The sequence below is a fragment of the Cuculus canorus genome, chromosome 17 (genome assembly GCF_017976375.1).
Source record: "Cuculus canorus isolate bCucCan1 chromosome 17, bCucCan1.pri, whole genome shotgun sequence".
Taxonomy (NCBI): domain Eukaryota; kingdom Metazoa; phylum Chordata; class Aves; order Cuculiformes; family Cuculidae; genus Cuculus; species Cuculus canorus.
Window position 1 is genome coordinate 6,537,707 of NC_071417.1, and position 17,353 is coordinate 6,555,059.

At 43.1% G+C, this 17,353-nt stretch overlaps 1 protein-coding gene across 5 annotated transcripts; it reads right to left on the reverse strand.

Moving 5' to 3' along the window:
* Positions 1-117: 117 nt before the first annotated feature.
* Positions 118-17,322, reverse strand: PRR14L (proline rich 14 like). Of its 5 annotated transcripts, none has more exons than XM_054082296.1 (9): positions 17,271-17,322; positions 16,173-16,682; positions 14,659-14,740; positions 9,383-14,378; positions 6,030-6,098; positions 5,202-5,370; positions 4,835-4,941; positions 4,016-4,087; positions 118-3,357 (listed from the first exon to the last, which is right to left on the reverse strand). In XM_054082296.1, exons 2-9 carry the CDS (start codon positions 16,635-16,637, stop codon positions 3,069-3,071), a joined length of 6,249 nt encoding a protein of 2,082 aa, XP_053938271.1. In that variant the 5' UTR covers positions 16,638-16,682; positions 17,271-17,322; the 3' UTR covers positions 118-3,068. The 5 variants fall into 5 exon arrangements, with proteins under 5 accessions (XP_053938271.1, XP_053938269.1, XP_053938270.1 ...); XM_054082294.1 differs by having other exon boundaries at positions 6,030-6,101; XM_054082295.1 differs by lacking the exon at positions 17,271-17,322 and adding an exon at positions 16,989-17,182 and having other exon boundaries at positions 6,030-6,101.
* Positions 17,323-17,353: the final 31 nt, after the last annotated feature.

The following is a 17,353-nucleotide window of genomic DNA, read 5'->3' on the forward strand; positions in this document are numbered from 1 at the left end:
TCATGCCCAGCAAGCACCAGAACCTGAATGTGTGCAGACGCCGGGCCAGTGCAGCAGCGCACCATCAAGCAGCCTCAGCTGCTCCAATCAGAGCATGATGAAAATAAGAATGTTTGGTTTTTCGAAAGGGATCTTTCTACCTCTCATAATTAGCAAATTTAGAAAAGAGCTGCCTGGCTCTGCAAAACCTACCGCTAAGAGACAGTTCATTGCAAAAGTTTTGCAACCCTTTTCCAGCTGCTTTAGCCATCATCCTGTGAGCAATATGCACAGCGTCTTTCCACAATGGTCCAAAACCAAATCCTCACTGGAGTGGGTTCATGTTGTGAAAAGGCAAGTGTACACATCCTTCAGCTGGGGATGTACGTGACTCCAAAAGATGCATCCTTTAGATGTTTTTCTTTCAATTATCTGGGACCAAAGCAGCTCAGAGTGGCAAACGCTCAGCTTTTGCGCGGTCACTGCTCCCAGTGTACAAACAGCAGCCACAAGGAACAAATCTGTTCCACAAGTGCTGTAAACAAGAACAGAGGTGGAAAAAGTGCACAAGCATGACTGACGTCTGCGAGCTGGAGGCAGGCAGAGATGCCTTGTCTCCATTAGCCTACACCTCACCACCACACAAATACTAAACCAAACCAAAGCAAGCTGTGTATCTGCCTTTCCACAAACTAGGTCTGGGACAGCCAGGCAACTGCAACTCATTTTGTAATTTCTCCAGTAATTGTAAACAAAAGAACTGAGTGTTTTCTTTGCTCTGCTCTCTCTGCTGTAGCTGTTAAAGAGAAAGCTAAGAAATATTATTTCAAAGCAATCACAGAAAGAAGACAGAGCAGGGAAGCGGATAAAAAAACACCCCCCAAAACCAAATAAACCTGCAGCCCAGAGGAAAAACCCTACACATTCCACATTTTAAGCACATTAGAGGTCTGAGCTCTGCCTGGACCCAAGTTTCCTCCCTCTCCACCCATATACTTGTTTTATTAAAAGCCCCAGTAAAGTTACAACTCAACTGTCTCACAGCACTGGCAGCCTCCTGTGTTTACAGAAGGTCAATGAATGCTGTGCAACAATCCCATCCTATAGCATAAAATCACAAAAATATCTCTCTCACTTGCTACATGTTCCAACTAGTCAATAATTGGCTAATAAACCACTATAGGGAAAGTTTCAAACATTTTTAAAAGGCAATGGACCTTTATTTTTCAGGGATTTATTTTTATAAAAATAAAGGAGATCAGTTTAAATGTTTTCCAGCAGCCCAAACAGGTCAACCAGTCCTGGCTGCTGAAATGGGACATCAACATGTTGAAAGTTTGCCTGCCTTGGTTTTTTTTTTACCTTCAAAACCCAAACACCACTGCTGTAAATGAGCACTCCTTTCTTCACTCTTCCTGATTAAAGATAATTAGCTGCAAGACAAGAATGTAAACTTCTAGGAACCCCAGCACATAAGCTGGGAGTAAACCAAGCCCCTTTACAGCTCTTTCAAGACTCAAGTTACACACAGTGTAATAATCTTCTTCCACCTCTCCACTTGCAAAGCTCTGGAATTCAACAGATCGCTTGTTAATTTTCAGTTCTCTGTTCAGCAGTAACAGAGGTGGCAGAGCAACAGGAGAAAATGGTAATTAAGTCCTGCATTTATTGGGACTTCATTAAAATAACCGCCCACTAGATATTTGCTCACTTTGACGGTACAGAGAAACTACCATTTGGCAGGTAAATAAGAAAGTGCAAGTTTCAGGTGACAAATGAAAGAATGAACAGCTTAATTAAATGTGAGCATCCCACCAACGAGAGCTTTGCCCGAATAACTTCTATAGGCACTAAAGGACAGAAATTACCTGAACTGCAGCCTGCATTCATTTTGAATTATGCTTCAAGTAAGTTTAACAGAAGTTCTGCAGAATAGAGCTCTCTTCCCTCAGAATGTACAGCCGCGAAATTGCCCAGTGCTGCATCAGAGAATTACAAATTTACATAATGAAAAAAACCAACTTCCATAGGGTAGGAGGCTCTTTGTACAACATGCTTGTGTACAGCAGTGCTGTGCAAAAAATTTTTAATTATGGGCTACGTCAACTGTAAATCTGAAATGGTAAACACCCCTCAAGACAATTTTCTTGTTGGCATTAAAATCAGGTTGACATCTTTACTGGAATTAAAATCACTTAAAAGTGAGTCTCAAAGATTTTGGTGGTGTACCCTGCTTGCAGCAACTCAGCTCCGTTAAATAAAAACCTCTTCTTGCATATCCTGCAGCTTAATATCCTCATGGGCTAACTACCTTTTCCTCTGGAGAGGAGGTCATCATCAGCCAGGTAGGTAAAAAGTCTACTTAATTTGGGAAAAGTTAGTACTGGGCACTATTTTTTCTTAAAATATTACCTTTTTTTGAGCTAAGTCGTGTTAAAAGGTGTCCTCAAGCAGCAAATAAAGAAACACATACAAAGTGCATGTTTCATAAAGTTTAGTTACATGGGGCTTCTGCTGCCTGAAGCCAGGAAGGGCAGAGAAACTCAGAAAAAAACCTTCTAAGTAAACAGAAGGAAGAAACGATTGAAAGCAAACCAATACAGCTACTTTTAATTATTAAAAAGTTAGTGGTATATCAAGACTGTGTTTGCTAGAATGCATCTTTATCAAACACCATCTCTCCTCTGTCAGGTTGTTCAGGACAGACATTACAGTAACAACAGCAAGCTCAAGTGTGCAAACGGTCTGGAGTGCAGAGCTCTGGCGTCACTGAAGGTGTGCACCTTTCTCCTTTACACTCCCATTCTGCCCCCAAAAGGTGTTCTAACATAATTAAACACGAGCAGTACTTTGCAGAGGTTGGGGAAGGAATGGTAAATTGTATGTGGCTGTGTTACACTTGGACAGGGACCTAAAAGAATCTCTCAGATAGCATTTAACCCTTGCCCCTAAAATAGCACCTTAACGATGGCCACAGTCAAGAACTGACCTTCAGGTACTAGAACAGAGCAGCAGAGCAACACATTAAGTCAGTAGGTTTCTCCCAGTGGGACTAAAACGCTAATGGAGCTGGCTAGACCACCTTCAATTCAAGGGCTCCCTTGGATGCTAGAGGCCTGCTCCTGCCCAGCCTCCTCTGCAAAAAAGGCCTCCAGGTCCATGAGCTTCTGACTCAGAAGAATATCTAACTCTGCACTCTGGAGCGCAGCTTTTTTCGCTCGGGTGCAACTGCCCACTGCTTTGACTTTGCCTCGTGTCTTCCTTTTCCGGGGAAGAGTGAAGTCCTGAAACTCTAGAATCCGCTTTCTTTTCTGCTGGCTTACAGAGATCAAGTGTCCATTTTTCTCCTTGGGTTCTTCAAAGATGGTTTCCAAGCTCCTGGTAAAAGCCAAGGACAGAACACATGAATGTTCACACAGATATAATCACCTTACACAGAGAGGAATCCTAGTGGGTTTCATAGCCTAAGTACGCAGTCTCCTAACTTGTACATGTTTGCAGTCCCTCCACACTGCCTGTGATACATCCTTACCAGCAGCTGACCCCTCCCCTACAGCTCAATCATTGGCTATTGGGTCACAGACACTTGGGCTGAGTCTCTTTCTAACTGTATTGCAGTTCAAAAGCAGTTACAGAATCTGTATTCGATAGAACAAATAGATTTGCCCATTAAAAAACACAGCAGCTCATATCAATGCTGTACTCGATGACAGGCAGTTGGTATCTTAAAGAATAGTTGCCTTTGGATTTTGAAACAGTGCTACACTTTGATGGAGGCTGGAATGAATAAGCAGATGAAAACAACATACAAATCCATACTTAAACAGCTACCAATCCTTAGTAGGTCACGTTTTATTTCTCTGCTATCCATCCAAACAGTACACGATACTATTTTCTAATTACATCTCTCTATGACTTTAAACTACAGCAATTTAACAACTCCACTCCCTCAGCTGTCAGAGACCTCTGATTGCCCCTCTCTCTGCCCAAGTCTTTTACATTTATCTTTGTCTTCTCATTAGGAAGCAGAACCAACCTGGCTGGAGGAGGGGACTTATAGTTCTTGTTTGTGTAAATTTCTTCTAAACTGAATTCTTTCTTCTTAAGCCTGAAAGAACAATGAGCAAATCAGTCAAGAAAGAAGAATTTCAAAACTTCCTCTCTTCACAACAAGCAGATTTACCAGAAACAATAAGTTTTGTGTTCTATGCTTAAACACTAACTAATTATGCTTTAACTTAAAATGTAGATTTAGATTCTAATTGGGGATAGGGAGGAATGAAAAATGAGGTCATTAAGTCCCTCAAGTGATGCAGTATTTCTGTAAGGTCTGGGTCAAGACCCGCTGTTTCTGCAGAAGTCAACATTCCTTCTTGCTTTCTACGATGTTTTGTAATGATGCTCAGAAAGAGAAAGGGAAGTCCCTTCAGAGGTCACTTGTTGGTGGAAGCTCAGAAATCACTGACAGCTTAGAGATTAACATTTCATCTCAAGACTGATTTCAGAAGTTAGTTATTGGCACTTAGCAAGCTGATCTCTGAAGAAACGCAGCCCTCTGTCAAAGCCAGCACTTCTGGTTAATACAGAAACGAACAGAACAGTAGATGGCCAATTGGGAAAGCACTTGCACTTGAAACAAGCTACGTTCAAGGAGCAGTGTCTTTCTTCAGTCTTTCACACAGCTGATAGGGCTGTGTCGATCTTTTGTCATAAAGGAAGCAAACATTGGACATTGTTCAACTGGGAGTGTAAAACAGTGGTGGGAAGAGAAGCATTTATCAAAACGATTACATCATTATGCAGGAAAGGTAAGCAAGAGAACCTAGTACGAGTCCATTTAAAAAGAACTGCTCACCTTTTTGGTTTGGGCAGTCCCATTGGAGTAAGGTTAGTGTCCGGCTTAGGAATGGTTTTCCTGATTCGGATCTGTGAGACTTTCTTTGGTCTCTTTTCTGGCTCAGTCTTACGAAAGAAAAAAGAGGGGGAAAAAAGTTAAAATGATGGAAATAATGACCACATTGGTCAACAGAATCTACTTTTGTGTGGAGTACACAAGCATTTCCTTGTTTTGCCACCTTCTTTCTGCTTGAGTAAAATAATGCAGCAGCCCAGAGGAGGCCCAGCAGCCCTAGTCTCTAACGGTCACTACATAATATTCAGCAACAGCTTCAAGTTCTGAGGAACCAAGAGCACAAGATATCCAAAACCTAAAATGAACTCACTTTTACCAGTTCTGTGTCACCTTGGGATCTCAGACAGGCTGGAACAGAAGCATCGGCTTCATCAAGAGCATGGACCTGGAGCTCTGATGCTGAAAGCCTGGGGGAAGGTGGTGATGATTCTGGAAGCGAGCAGGACTTTGGTAACAGAAGAGGGAATGAAGCTTCCAGACTGTAAGAGAGGAAGAAGGGAACATACGTAGATTAATAACCACTTTATACTGCAACAGCATCCTGTACTCTCAGGTGCTGTTCTTAAGGGGCAACATGGGCACAAAAAGCAATGCTGTTCACAAACTGCCTAAGCAGACACTTTCTCTGGTACAGCCACAGTCAAACACAGCTGCAGCCCACACCTGACTGTCAGGGTGTTCGAATGTGTAACTGTAAACCCACTCTTTCCCTTTTCATACGGTTAAACAATTTACAGCTCTATTTAGTAACTGCTGACAGAAATCAATTAATCCCCCTTTTCTGCCAGCAAATAACTTTGACATAACTATTAATTTATTACTTTTTATTCTCAGATAAATTTAACAGATCACTTCTATGTCTGACACTCCAACACTGAAAAAGAACAGAATGAAATTTCAGCACCCAATGTCCAAACACTCAGAAGATACATCCAAGTAAGGAAACAAACATCTATAGTCTGAAATATTCATTTCATAACAAGGCACAACATGGTTGAAAAATAACAGAACTGTTCTGTGCAGTTATCTCCATCACGTTTGCATTCTTGAAGTAAACTGCTAAAAGTTGAAAGCCAAACTGTCTTTAAGAAAGAACGCTTATGCCCTTGGAGTAAGCACAGAGGTCCAAGCAACTCACCGTATCGCAGCAGCTGCAGCCTGCAGCGCGTCCGTACTCTGCACAGGGAAGTGCGGTAACATGGCATAGCTGCTTCAAGGAAAGAATGGAAAAAAACAAAACCAGACAGACAGAAGTTAGGACTACACTATGAAAAGGCGAGAGAAACAATTAGTATAAACTGGGCCATAAGACAAAAAAATGCTAGTATCAGGAACAGGAATGAAAGCCTACAGCCACCCAAGAGCCAGCCACACTACTAAATGCCAGTGACAGCTTGCCAGGGAAATAGTCCTACTGCCATCTAAAAGTGTAGTGAGGAGAAAGGATGGAAAGGAACAGCATCAGTCTCAAAATTGTAATTATTTCTATGAAATTCTATATTCCTCATTCAAAACCCCCAGTTTTTAAAGTAACCAAGAACCTTGAAGTATTTGGCTACTAAATAAAAAAGTGCATGGTGGCAAGGATTTCCACAGGATTAACTCTCTGTTGTCTCCAACTCCCACAATCTTACTTGAGCATTCTTAAGCAACTGGAAAAAACAAAGGCCTTTCCATCAGGGCTGGTAATCATCATAATTCTATGGTATAAAAGTCAGCACAGCAGCTCTAAGTCCTGTAATATCAAGCTTTATTTTTGTGCCAACAGTATCAATAGCAGAAAAAAAAAAAAAGAGTTAGGAGAGCTTTTGTTATGTGAAACAGCAAATCTTGTACTTGCTGCTCTCCCAAACAACTTGTTGCACTTCACTGCTCTAACGCAAAGCAATCACAGCCAGACAGGACTGAAACCCAGCCACGGTGGCAGCACAGATCAGTCCAAATACAAGGACGTCAGAAGGACCCCCTTCTTGTGTTTGCCATTCACGATCAGAACCGTGTCCTCTTGTTTCTCTCAGTGTTCTGCTTCCTATCCCAGCGCTACTGAATCTGCACAAGTGTGCATCAGCACTCTCCGTGCAAGAGGCAGAAGTTCCCACTTCATGCAATAATAGTAAAGAAAACTACAAAAGAAAAAAAACCTTGAGAAATTCTGAATCCAAATAAGCATTAATTAGGAAAAAAGATTTCACTTAAAGAATACTTTAATTATTGCAAGTGGAAGAGACAGAAGATGACACTTATGCAGAACTACTCCAGTTCCTTGTTTTCCTGGTTATTAAAAACACTAACAAATGAGATCACTTAAAGAGGACCAATCTCTTCCAGGAGAAAGTGGCTTGCAGCGAACTTGGAGATACTTGTGAATTTTTCTGATTTTTAACTATCTTAATCAAAACAGGCAAACACTTTTGCCATCCTGGGAGCTGAGAGTGCATCTATACTGCACCAAGCACACTTCTTGTGTTCTTGTATTTACACACTAAACATTTATTTCATGGGAGATTTTTTCTGAGCATACACAAATTTAAGGGATAATCACTGAATTATCCTGTTAATACCTTTGAAGAATTATTGGCTACTGAAAACAGCCTGTCACTTTTCAGCAAAATGGAATCTAAAATGGCGTTAAATATTTAAAATGCTAGTTTTTGTTCTTTATGGTTTTTTTGTAGCCAAACCTTTAATATGAATTTTTGCTTAACTGTTTTAGGAACAGAATTTATTTGCTGCCGTTTAAACTTCTGCAAACATCCTTTTCAACTCAGTGTGTGGTACAGTAACTTCACTTAAAGAAAATCTCAGTGACGCAGAAGAACTCAGCGCATTTATGAGATAATTTAGAGACAAACCAAACTGCGAGTTAGACTATTTTAACTTTGGGTTACTTCTCCTGGGAAGTGATAAGGTTTGATTTGGCTTCTCTCCATTTGAGATAAAAGATTCATAGCAAAACATTCAGTTTTCAAACTGCCCTTTACATCAAGAAATCAAATCCTCTTAAACTAAGTTAACAGGATGTGCTGTAAGAAGCTGCCTTGGAGCCCACAGAACAGGAGGAAACACGATCAGCTCTGATCTCTGATCTTCCAGTCCAAGGATGCCTCAATAACACTAAGTGATAAATTCACTTCATACACAGAAGTGAGGTTTAAAATGTAAGGTGTTTGGGCTTTTTAAAAGAATGGCAGCAGTATCTTATCTGTAAGTTTAGTGCTCAAACTGTAGTTTACTGCACGATCACTTCAGAGCACCAATTTGTACACTAGAAAATTCAGCCTGATTTACTGACTCAAGGAATGAAAAAGAACACAGGTCCAGCAGAACCTGTTGCGAAGTTGTCTCTGTGCCATTGTTCAACTTCATTGTCTCAGTGCAGACAACCCCCAGGAGGGAGTAGTACTCTCACAGGCTCACTCACACCTTTGGTAGACACTAGAATTTATACTAACGTCCCTTGATGTGCTTAAATTTTCAGGTATGTTATCTATTGATACAAAGTAAAATGCAGCATTAGTTACCTGGCAGGATTTTTGGTTACACGTATGTCAAGCTATGACATAAGCCAAATTCCACAGTTCTCTAGAGACTGGTGTATTAAACAAAAGAATTAGTCAAATCAACTTTTCTACAGTGCTCATGAGCTTACACTCTGCCCAGGAATCTCAAAGACTTATAAAATCAGGGACCGAGCTGCCCCATGGCACTGAGGGATAAAAAGCAAGATCTTTGCTCCAAAGCATGCATAAATCCTGGAGCAGAGCTAGGAACCTCTTCTCTCATTCTGTTTCTTAGTAAAGAGATCTCTGATACCAATAGCAAAGTTTAATTAAACACGAAGAGTAGATTTCAGTCCCCTTCCCATGCATACTGTGAATGACACACTGAAATTCATCACCAGCCTGAGCTGGAGCTACACTTGCTTGTGCCAACGTTACACCAGGCAAGTACTATGAAAAGGCATGGCACACACAAAGAGGTTTCAACTAGCATAGAACAGTCACGGAATACAATTAAAGATTTAACAGAATGCCACCCTCCACCCCTTAGGATTCTTCCTAATGTTATATGGAGCATTCTACAGTGGTTCCGGGTAGCACCTGTGGCTCAGACTTCTGAAGAAAGCTTTCCTACCTCAGGGATCCAGTTGCTCTGCAGTCACTCTGAATAGACCTAAGGAAGTGGCTCACCTTTCTGCTTTATAAACTCTGATGCATGGAGTGTATATTTCGCAAAGGAGAAGAAAATACAGTTAGCCATTCTGCCAAAACAGGACAGTATCAGAGAAGTGAAGGCAAATATATCTCAACTCGGCTAACAGACTGTTCCATAGGGAAGAACCTTCCATGCTGAGCCATTTTTGGAGCAGAATGTGTCAGTTTGGAGTAGGGGAAGCTCCAATGCAAGCTGCAACTACCCTCTCCCTCCCAAAAAGAAGCAAGTATGTACCCTACAGATATTTAACCTCAGAAATAAGTTTATGACTTTTACCTGTTCTCGATGCCCATACTTGGCTGCCACCTGCAGTGACTGGAATGGAGAGAAGTGATTTCGGAGGGACGGGCAGAAGGACCGTGCTGACTCCATATGGATAGTGCCCTGCCCAGGGAGTACGGCAATGAAGAGACGAGGTCGTCTGACATGGAAGGTGGATACCTTGCCCCTTTCAAACCCTGTGCAAACTGGGATATAAATAGTCTCTGGATGGTAGGAATATGACTGGTTAAGTTTCTTCTTCTTGTCCAAATCCTGTAACATCCAGGGGAAGAAAGTGCTAACACTGTGTGAAGGCCAAGCATGGAGCATGCTCCTCTTCTTCCTGCTCTGGCTATTCTTCCACAGTCAGGATGCAGGGCAACAGCCCCTCGGTCTGTCCCAGAGAGAGGGGAATCCAGCTCATTATTTAGACTGGAATCTTCCTTGAAAGCTGTTATATCCGACCAGCTCCGAGACAGGAGAAAAGAGAAAGTCCACTTTGAAGGCGATGCTGGCATTTCTCCCAAAAGCGGTCTGTGTTGTACAGAGTGCTTGGATACAATCCCTGTGAGGTCTGTCACAGCACTGGAGTCCAATTTAATGTGAAAAGAAATTGGGAAAACTGGACTATCCAAGAAAGAGGCTGGAGGCTCATGGCTACAGCCCGAAAAAAGTATTTTGGTAGATTCTACAGGGTAAAGTGCCAAAGGCTGAAAGCTGAACATCTTGGTGCACCAACTGTCAGCCCAACGTGAGTGTAAGTGCCTGTTAATGCAAGAAAAGGCTTCCAGCAGATTTTTAGATCGACGCTCGCTGTACCTCTCACCCACTGGAAAGAGTTCAGAAGAACGTGGCTGAGATTCTAAGTCCTGGGTGCTTTTGGCAGGTGCCAGGAGTTTGCTGGCCATCGCAGCCAGCTTCCTCAGCAAGGCTGGTTCTTCAGTACGCCTCCTCAATGTCAAGCTGTTCAACAAAGCGCACCTCCTGGCTCTCTGCCTTGGCATGTGCACAGATCCCATGGCTGCTTCCGTTTCCATTGCTGATGGCTTACACGGAAAGTACACAGATTTGAGAAGCGCGTTTCCCTGCTTTGGAGGAACCTCAAAAAAAGAGAAACTTTTAATTTTTTTGCTTTTTCTCACGTTTTTTAGCTGATATGATGTGGGAAATTTCTTGCAAGTCCTTCCAGGCTGTATTTTTAATGGAAGAGGTCCTCGTAGTTTATTTGCAGTTTCAAAGGCACCAGGGATTCCGTCATACCCTAAATTAAGGTTCAGGTTCTGCATTTCTGAATCCTGAGTCTTCAAGAACTGTGAACTAATAATATCTGTGGTAATCTTTGGCCTTTTGATTTCTTGTAAAGTGCTATACGGTTTATTTTCACTGCTTCTGACAGCAAAAATCTCCTCTGAAGGACCTTCAAACTTTGTATTTCTGGAGGTCACTACCTCATCTGAAGAGCTGCACAGGAGTCCAGAACTATGCAACATCCTTGTTTGCAATGCGATTGTTTCTTTCCCTTGATAATCTGACTTGTGTCGTTGTTGTGCCCTGTCTGACAGACGTAATCCCATCTTCTCATACTTCTTCTTTTGCTTATGTACCCGACGTTTCTCTATTTGACCAAGTCTCTCTGAACCTAAAGCCTCATTTTCCTTGCAAACCGAAGTCGGTACAATGTCCTGGCCTTCTGCAATCTCCTTTACGGTATCTTTGCTCTGTGCATTTAACTTGTAAGGCACACATACTGCGCTGCAAACCACGCAGTCTGGGGATGACTCCTGACCGTTTGATAGTTTACTCACATGCGGATAAAATGTGGCTGTTGCATTATACTGCAAATCTGCCACTGTTACAGAAAGAGGTTTTGTCTCTGAGGAATTTGTGCTAAAAACTTCAGCTGAAAACAAATCCCAATTACCTGTGTGTGCATTCTCAGATGGCGCACACAGCTTTTCTTTCTCAGGCAGACAGACTCCCAAGTCCAGAGCTGATGGTGTTTCTGAACCCACCCAAGTCTCATTAGAAAATTCCAGGATGTCAAACTTTCCAAAATGGGATGCACCAACATCCTTTTGAGCATCAGTTTCCTTAGAAGGCTCAAACGTTAGCTGCGCGCAAGAGGTATTGAAGAGAGTGTTTATTCTCAGACTTTTGTTCTCTGCCTCTGGAAGCCCATCCATATTTTCTGGCTTATATGCCAGACTCCCATGAATTGATTGGAAGGTCAAAAATCGGGCACTAACTGCATTTTCCTGGTCCTCCACCAGCCACTGTATCTTTGGCCAAGGTTGCTGCATCTTGTCTCCCACAAACACTAGCTCGGCCTTCTCTTTTGCACATTCGATAAAGCAAGCATGCTGTGAGCAATGTGGTTTGCTATCACAAAAGCTTTCTCCAAGAGCTTCCTTATCTTCTCTTTCATATTCATTCTTGTCTTCTTTTAGTTTGACGGTCTCCTTTATTCGATCACTGATGAGGCCCAAGCATCCTGAAGAATCTTCATTTTTCACACCATTTAAAGAGTTCAAGTCCACTACCTTCTCTTCTAACACTATCGCTTCACTTTGACAAGAGCCAACAGATGTTTTGGTTTCTTCCACAGAAGTGGCTCTAGTTTGTAAGCCAGCATTTGGTTGCTCATTCACACTTTCTAAATATTGCTTGCTGCCTGGAACTGGGCCACCAAGCTCGCTCTGCGATTCCAGACACAGAACTTCCGTTGGACGAATGGTCTTTTCTGTTTGGCTAGAGTGTCGTGTTCGAACATTCAAATATCTGACTAATAGCTGTTCACTAGTCTGGTTGTCTTCATGAGCCTTTGGAGAATACACAGTTCTTACTTTATCAAGTTCATCTGTCTGGAGAGCACATGTGCAGATTTGTTCTTTTCCCTCATCTCTGTCACAAACAATTTCACTGCCACCTGTTAACTTAGAAAGATCAAATTGTTTCACAACCTCCATATTTCTACTTGAAATCTCATCTCCTACCAAGGCAGCAGGAGATTTCTCTGAAGCATAAGCTGAGCAGAACATGGGTTTTGCTGTGCAAACATCATTCATCCCATGCAGATCCACACTTCTGTGGCCCCAATCATCTTCACAAGGAGGTGAATCACATGCCAAAGGCAAGTGTGCTTCTGGAAAGATGTTTGCCTTCTTGCTATGACATCCAGCTGAAGCCTCTCCTTCCAAATTACCTTTTTCCTCCATCTTCTTTACTTCAACATTAAACAAATGACTGCTAGGGAGAACATCATCTACGCATGCACTCCCTGATAAAACACAGGAAGCACTGGCAGCTGTGCACTGCTCTTTCATACTGCAACTACAACAATGCCACATGTCCCTATGGTCTATTTCTAAGCCAGTGACCACACTCTCTGTATTTCCAACTGAAGACTCCATGGTCTTTTGGGAAGTTCTGCTTGCCCTGTTAGGGTTATCAAAAGTCCTGGAACTTACTGAAGACTTGAATTTTTCTTTATGAAGCACACCACCAGCAACTTGTTCCCTTGTTGTTCCAGAAGCATCAACTGATTCTTTCCCAGATGGATCATCCTGAGCCTTCTCCTGGTTTGAAACTTCGTTAGCAGTGCAAGGAGGACACTCGTCACAATGAGTTTGTCTTGATTTTTGTGCAGCAGGAGGTAGAGTCATATTTAGTGTACAGATCAAGTTAGCTTCTTTACCAGTGGACAAACTGGGATCACTGTTGGCTTCTGTAGCTTCGGCTGAACTGCCAGCCAACTCCTCTGATGTTGTATTCACCTCAGATTCCTTTTCAAACAGTTGTGCCTCAGGTGAATCTTTTTCTAGCTTGCTACTAAGATCCAGACAGCTGTAGCTACTGTGAGGGGAAATTTTACTGGAGGCATTATAAAAACATATGTCTGTTGCATTGGAAGCAACTTTGCTCCTTTTCATCAGCCTATTTTCTTTGACATCATCCTTGCACAGATCACCAACAGAGAATTGCCACTGCTCCTTTTTCAATTTATTGCCTTCTGACAGGACCTTTTTTAATTTTTCTTTCAAGAACTCCTCAGGAGCTGAAGAAACAGAACTAAAAACTGAAGAAGGATAATGCTCAGACTTAGCACCCTCTTGAGCTTCAGGCCAGCTACCAACTTCAGTGTTATCTCCCACAGCAATTTTCCTCCGGACTTCAGCAGCCTCTTCAATTTCAGAGCTGTTTGATTTACCTATGCCAGCACTTACTTCCCTATGATCAGTTTTAGCCCTAGATAATCCTTTGGTCCTTACCACTGAGATCTGCTCTACTGGTATGGATGTGGAGGGTTCATTTTCTACGAACCCAGTTCCATGACCATAATGAGTCTGACTTTCCATGGTCTTGGGAAGACTCTCTTTGTGGGTTTCATTAGTAATTTGATGGACTGCAGTGCTACTGTTTTCTACTGGCGTATTTCTAAAGTCCAGACAACAGATACTTTTCTGAACTGGACATAAAACTTCAGAACTCTTTGTGGAGAGCGTTCTACAGCTTTCTACTGATGACAGCCTAGGAGGTTTGTTATGTTTTGGTACAGGACCAGAACAGAAGTCATAAGCATTGTTTTCTTCATCCTGCTGATAAAGCTGGCAATTAGCAAGTGACATACTGAATTCATTAACAGGATTTTGTTCTTCTCTAGTCTCCAGAACAGACACAACATGGTCCCCTGTTCTCAATGGCATAGCAGCACGGGCTTTCAACCCACTATATTCATTGTTTTCTTGTGGATGCTCTGTGGCTGGTTCAATGCCTGTGACTTTTAAAGGCTCTGAAAAATCTAATGTGCTCGTTTCTGAAACCCCAGCTCTGGCCATGACTGTGTCTACCTCTGAGCATTGATTGCTTTCAGGTGGAAGACCTTTACTCACTCGGTCAGTAATGCATCCAGCTTTACTAAATATCCTAGTCCCGTCAGCCTTCATACCTTGTGCTTTTTCAGTGAGCTTTGGCAGAGTGTCAGCTGTCACCTGAACGTGTTCTTGGTTTTCTTCTGCGTAAGGAAAAATAGAGCCAATCAGAACCACACACTAAATTCAGAAGGCATTCAGCTTACTAAGTTCCTTTTAGCATTGTACAGTATCATTGTGTACAGCGAGGGCTACCAAAATGGTTTTACAAGAGTATTAAGTTTTCCTGTCGCAAGCCAATAATTTCTACTGTAAAGCAAAATAAACGACCTACCCCACAATTGCTCATCAATTTTGAATCAACAAAAAGTGACCTGGGAGAGAAGCAGGGGGTCAGCAGGGGCATACAACTAAAATACGCACCTGTGTTTATCAGGGTTCCCACTGTTCCAGAGCAACAGGCTCCCAAAGGCTTCACCTTGTGCTGGTTCATGTGAGGGTCCTCCTGGAAAAAGACATATATAACAGTGGAGATGCTTTTTCTGGAACACTTGGCACATTTCAGGGACTGCTCCTGCTCAGCAAGGTGAATTAAATGAATGAGAAAGCCACCAGGAAACCTCAGAACGCCTCAGCCCTTTCACAGGAACAGCCTGGCACTGCAAGTGGTTCCCACAAGCACTCGCAACTCTGTTCTGATCCTATTGACTGCCGCTACACAGCGAGGCACCCAGGAGAGATTTGTACTGATCAGCAATGAAGGCCTGTGATGCAAACGGATAAAGAGTAAGTGGCTTAAAATGCAAACAGATGCAAATTTGAAATGGAAGAGTAATCCACTCTCCTGGTGTCTCTCATATCCCCAAACCAGTCCAGTAAATCTCTGTAAGACGCATGCTTTCCCTGCTCCTGACGAGAGCCTGCCTGCCAGCACTCCTGCCCTGGCTCAGCACCACATACACGCCAGAACAGATAACCTGAGCCTGCTTGCAAAAAAAAAACCCAAGCCAAACCAAACCAAACCAAAACCCCACAAATATGTGAAAGCTGGAAAAGAGAACAACTGTGGAAAATTTAATTAACTTAATTCACACAAACTTTCAAATAAATCAAACACACATCAAAATCCAGAGTTAAAACCACACAGTACTTTCACATTATGTGCCATCCAGTAACAGGTGTAAAACCTTATCCTGGCATTTCCTGGCTGCAGTGTGTTCAGCCTCAATACTCTTTCTCCTGTATGCTCTTTGTTATTGCGTGTGAAAACTATTTACAAACTAAAGAAAACTGATCAAGAAAGTGACTAAAAACCTCAACTTTTAACTAGAGAGTTTTGTGACGCTTCATTTTTTATCAGAGCATTCTTAGGCAAGTTTTTCAGCAAGTCTGACTAGAAATAGCATTTTTATCATTATAGGGGAGGAAACTAACCCACGACCATGGGAGTCTCTTGTTTTGGAAGAGGAAATTAACACTGATTTCCTCTCTAGATACAAACAATAGTTACAAAAACTAAGAGTAATCTTTAGTTTTAGATTAAAAATGGAAATACCAAACCAGAGCTCTCTGCAGTGCTATAATTCCATCACCAGACTAAAACAGCCATTCTTCCACGGTCAGTACCTGGCTGGGGGTGACGGTACCAGCAGAATATGCTGCATCCGCAAACATGGATACTAGCACCAGTCTTTCTAATTTGTTTCTCTTCTCCTTTTTAGTCACTGTTCTGTTTTGTCCTTTGTTCTGTTACACACCTGCTTCATGCCACTCCAGCAGTATTTAAGCAAGAGAAAAGGTAAGGTATAGTCTAATTTGTCACTGGACACACAATAATCCAGATAAGAAACAGGAAACCACATGGACCGAGCCCCCTGCCCCGTCTATAACCTTAAATGCAAAACACCCCACAGGGAGGAATTTTGGCATTTGCTTACTTGTTTTGACCACCTTTCCCCTGGAGTCTCAGTGCAGCACTGAGCACAATACTGCTCAGCATCTTGTGCCTTTTCCTCTTCTTTCTGGTATCCATCACTAGAGCAGTTTAGCTTCCTAAAGTTTCTTTTTTTGTCTTTTTCATCCTCTTCAAGGTTTCCAGCCATTAGAACTTCTTTAGGCAGGGATGCTGCTGGCCTAGGAGGAATCATCTGGAACATATCCCCCAGACCCTCTGTCTCCTGGTGGAAGCATTGTGCTCCGGGAGCCCTGTGGTGCTCAGCTGACAGACCGTCCCCAAGGGCCAGCACAGGCGTCAACACCTCAGATGTTGCCTCTGACCCAACATGAGGCCCTGACACGGCCATACGTTCAGGGGAGATGTTCTCTGGGGGTCCAGTGTACAATCCCTCTGTCACAGCAGACACAGACGAATCAAGGAAAGCATCCACCCCAGATGAGAGCATCAGGGCAGCTTAAGATTGGTAGTCCTGAGGTTTTCACAGTTTACCCTGAAAATAAAAGCAGCGTTAGATCAACCGCACAAAAGAACAGTCTCCAGATTAAACAAAAAGCTTCGATCTTCAAGCATGTATGTTTAAGAAAGTTACTGCCAGGTCATTTTTTAAGTAAGGAGCTGAGTCGTAGATGCGCATCTAAGTGAATCCTCTACAGACAAAAGAAAGGACAAACTGCGATTCCCAAGTGGTTCCACACCACAGCCTCTCCCTGCAGACATACCCTCAACCTGCTGGGAGACCATAGGCTGCGAAGCAAACCCCAGCACCACACGGGCGGGAAAAGACCTTAAAGCTTACTGAACTGCACCGGACACCCTCCTCCTTCTCCGCTGCCACCAAGGCGTCGCTTTCTCCCCGGGATTTTCTCAAGTCTCTCATTTCTGGACAACCCCAACCCTTCTTCGCGTTTGCTGCCTCGAATGGACCCCGTCGCGCACCGAGTCGCGGGGCTTCTCCGTGAGCGGGAGGCAGCTCCGCTCCGCCCCGACTCCCTCTCCTCCTCTCGACGCCCGTCCCGGGCAGCCCCTGGGCCGCGCTCCCGGCCACGGGGCGGAGACGGCCCCACCCGAACACCGTTACCTCCGCCGCCAGCCCCGCTCCAGCCGCGCCGCGCGCCCCCGCATCGCATCACTTCCGCATCCGGGCCTAGGCACGCCCACAGG

What these genes read in the sequence shown, in the direction of transcription:
- PRR14L (XM_054082294.1), bottom strand. Translation starts at nt 16,637, where the DNA reads ATGCTCTCATCTGGGGTGGATGCTTTCCTTGATTCGTCTGTGTCTGCT. An exon ending in GGGAACCCTGATAAACACAG is followed by an intron (nt 14,379 to 14,658) that starts GTGCGTATTTTA and finishes TTCCTTACGCAG; the next exon opens with AAGAAAACCAAGAACACGTT. An exon ending in AAGTCCCCTCCTCCAGCCAG is followed by an intron (nt 3,358 to 4,015) that starts GTTGGTTCTGCT and finishes GGCTTTTACCAG; the next exon opens with GAGCTTGGAAACCATCTTTG.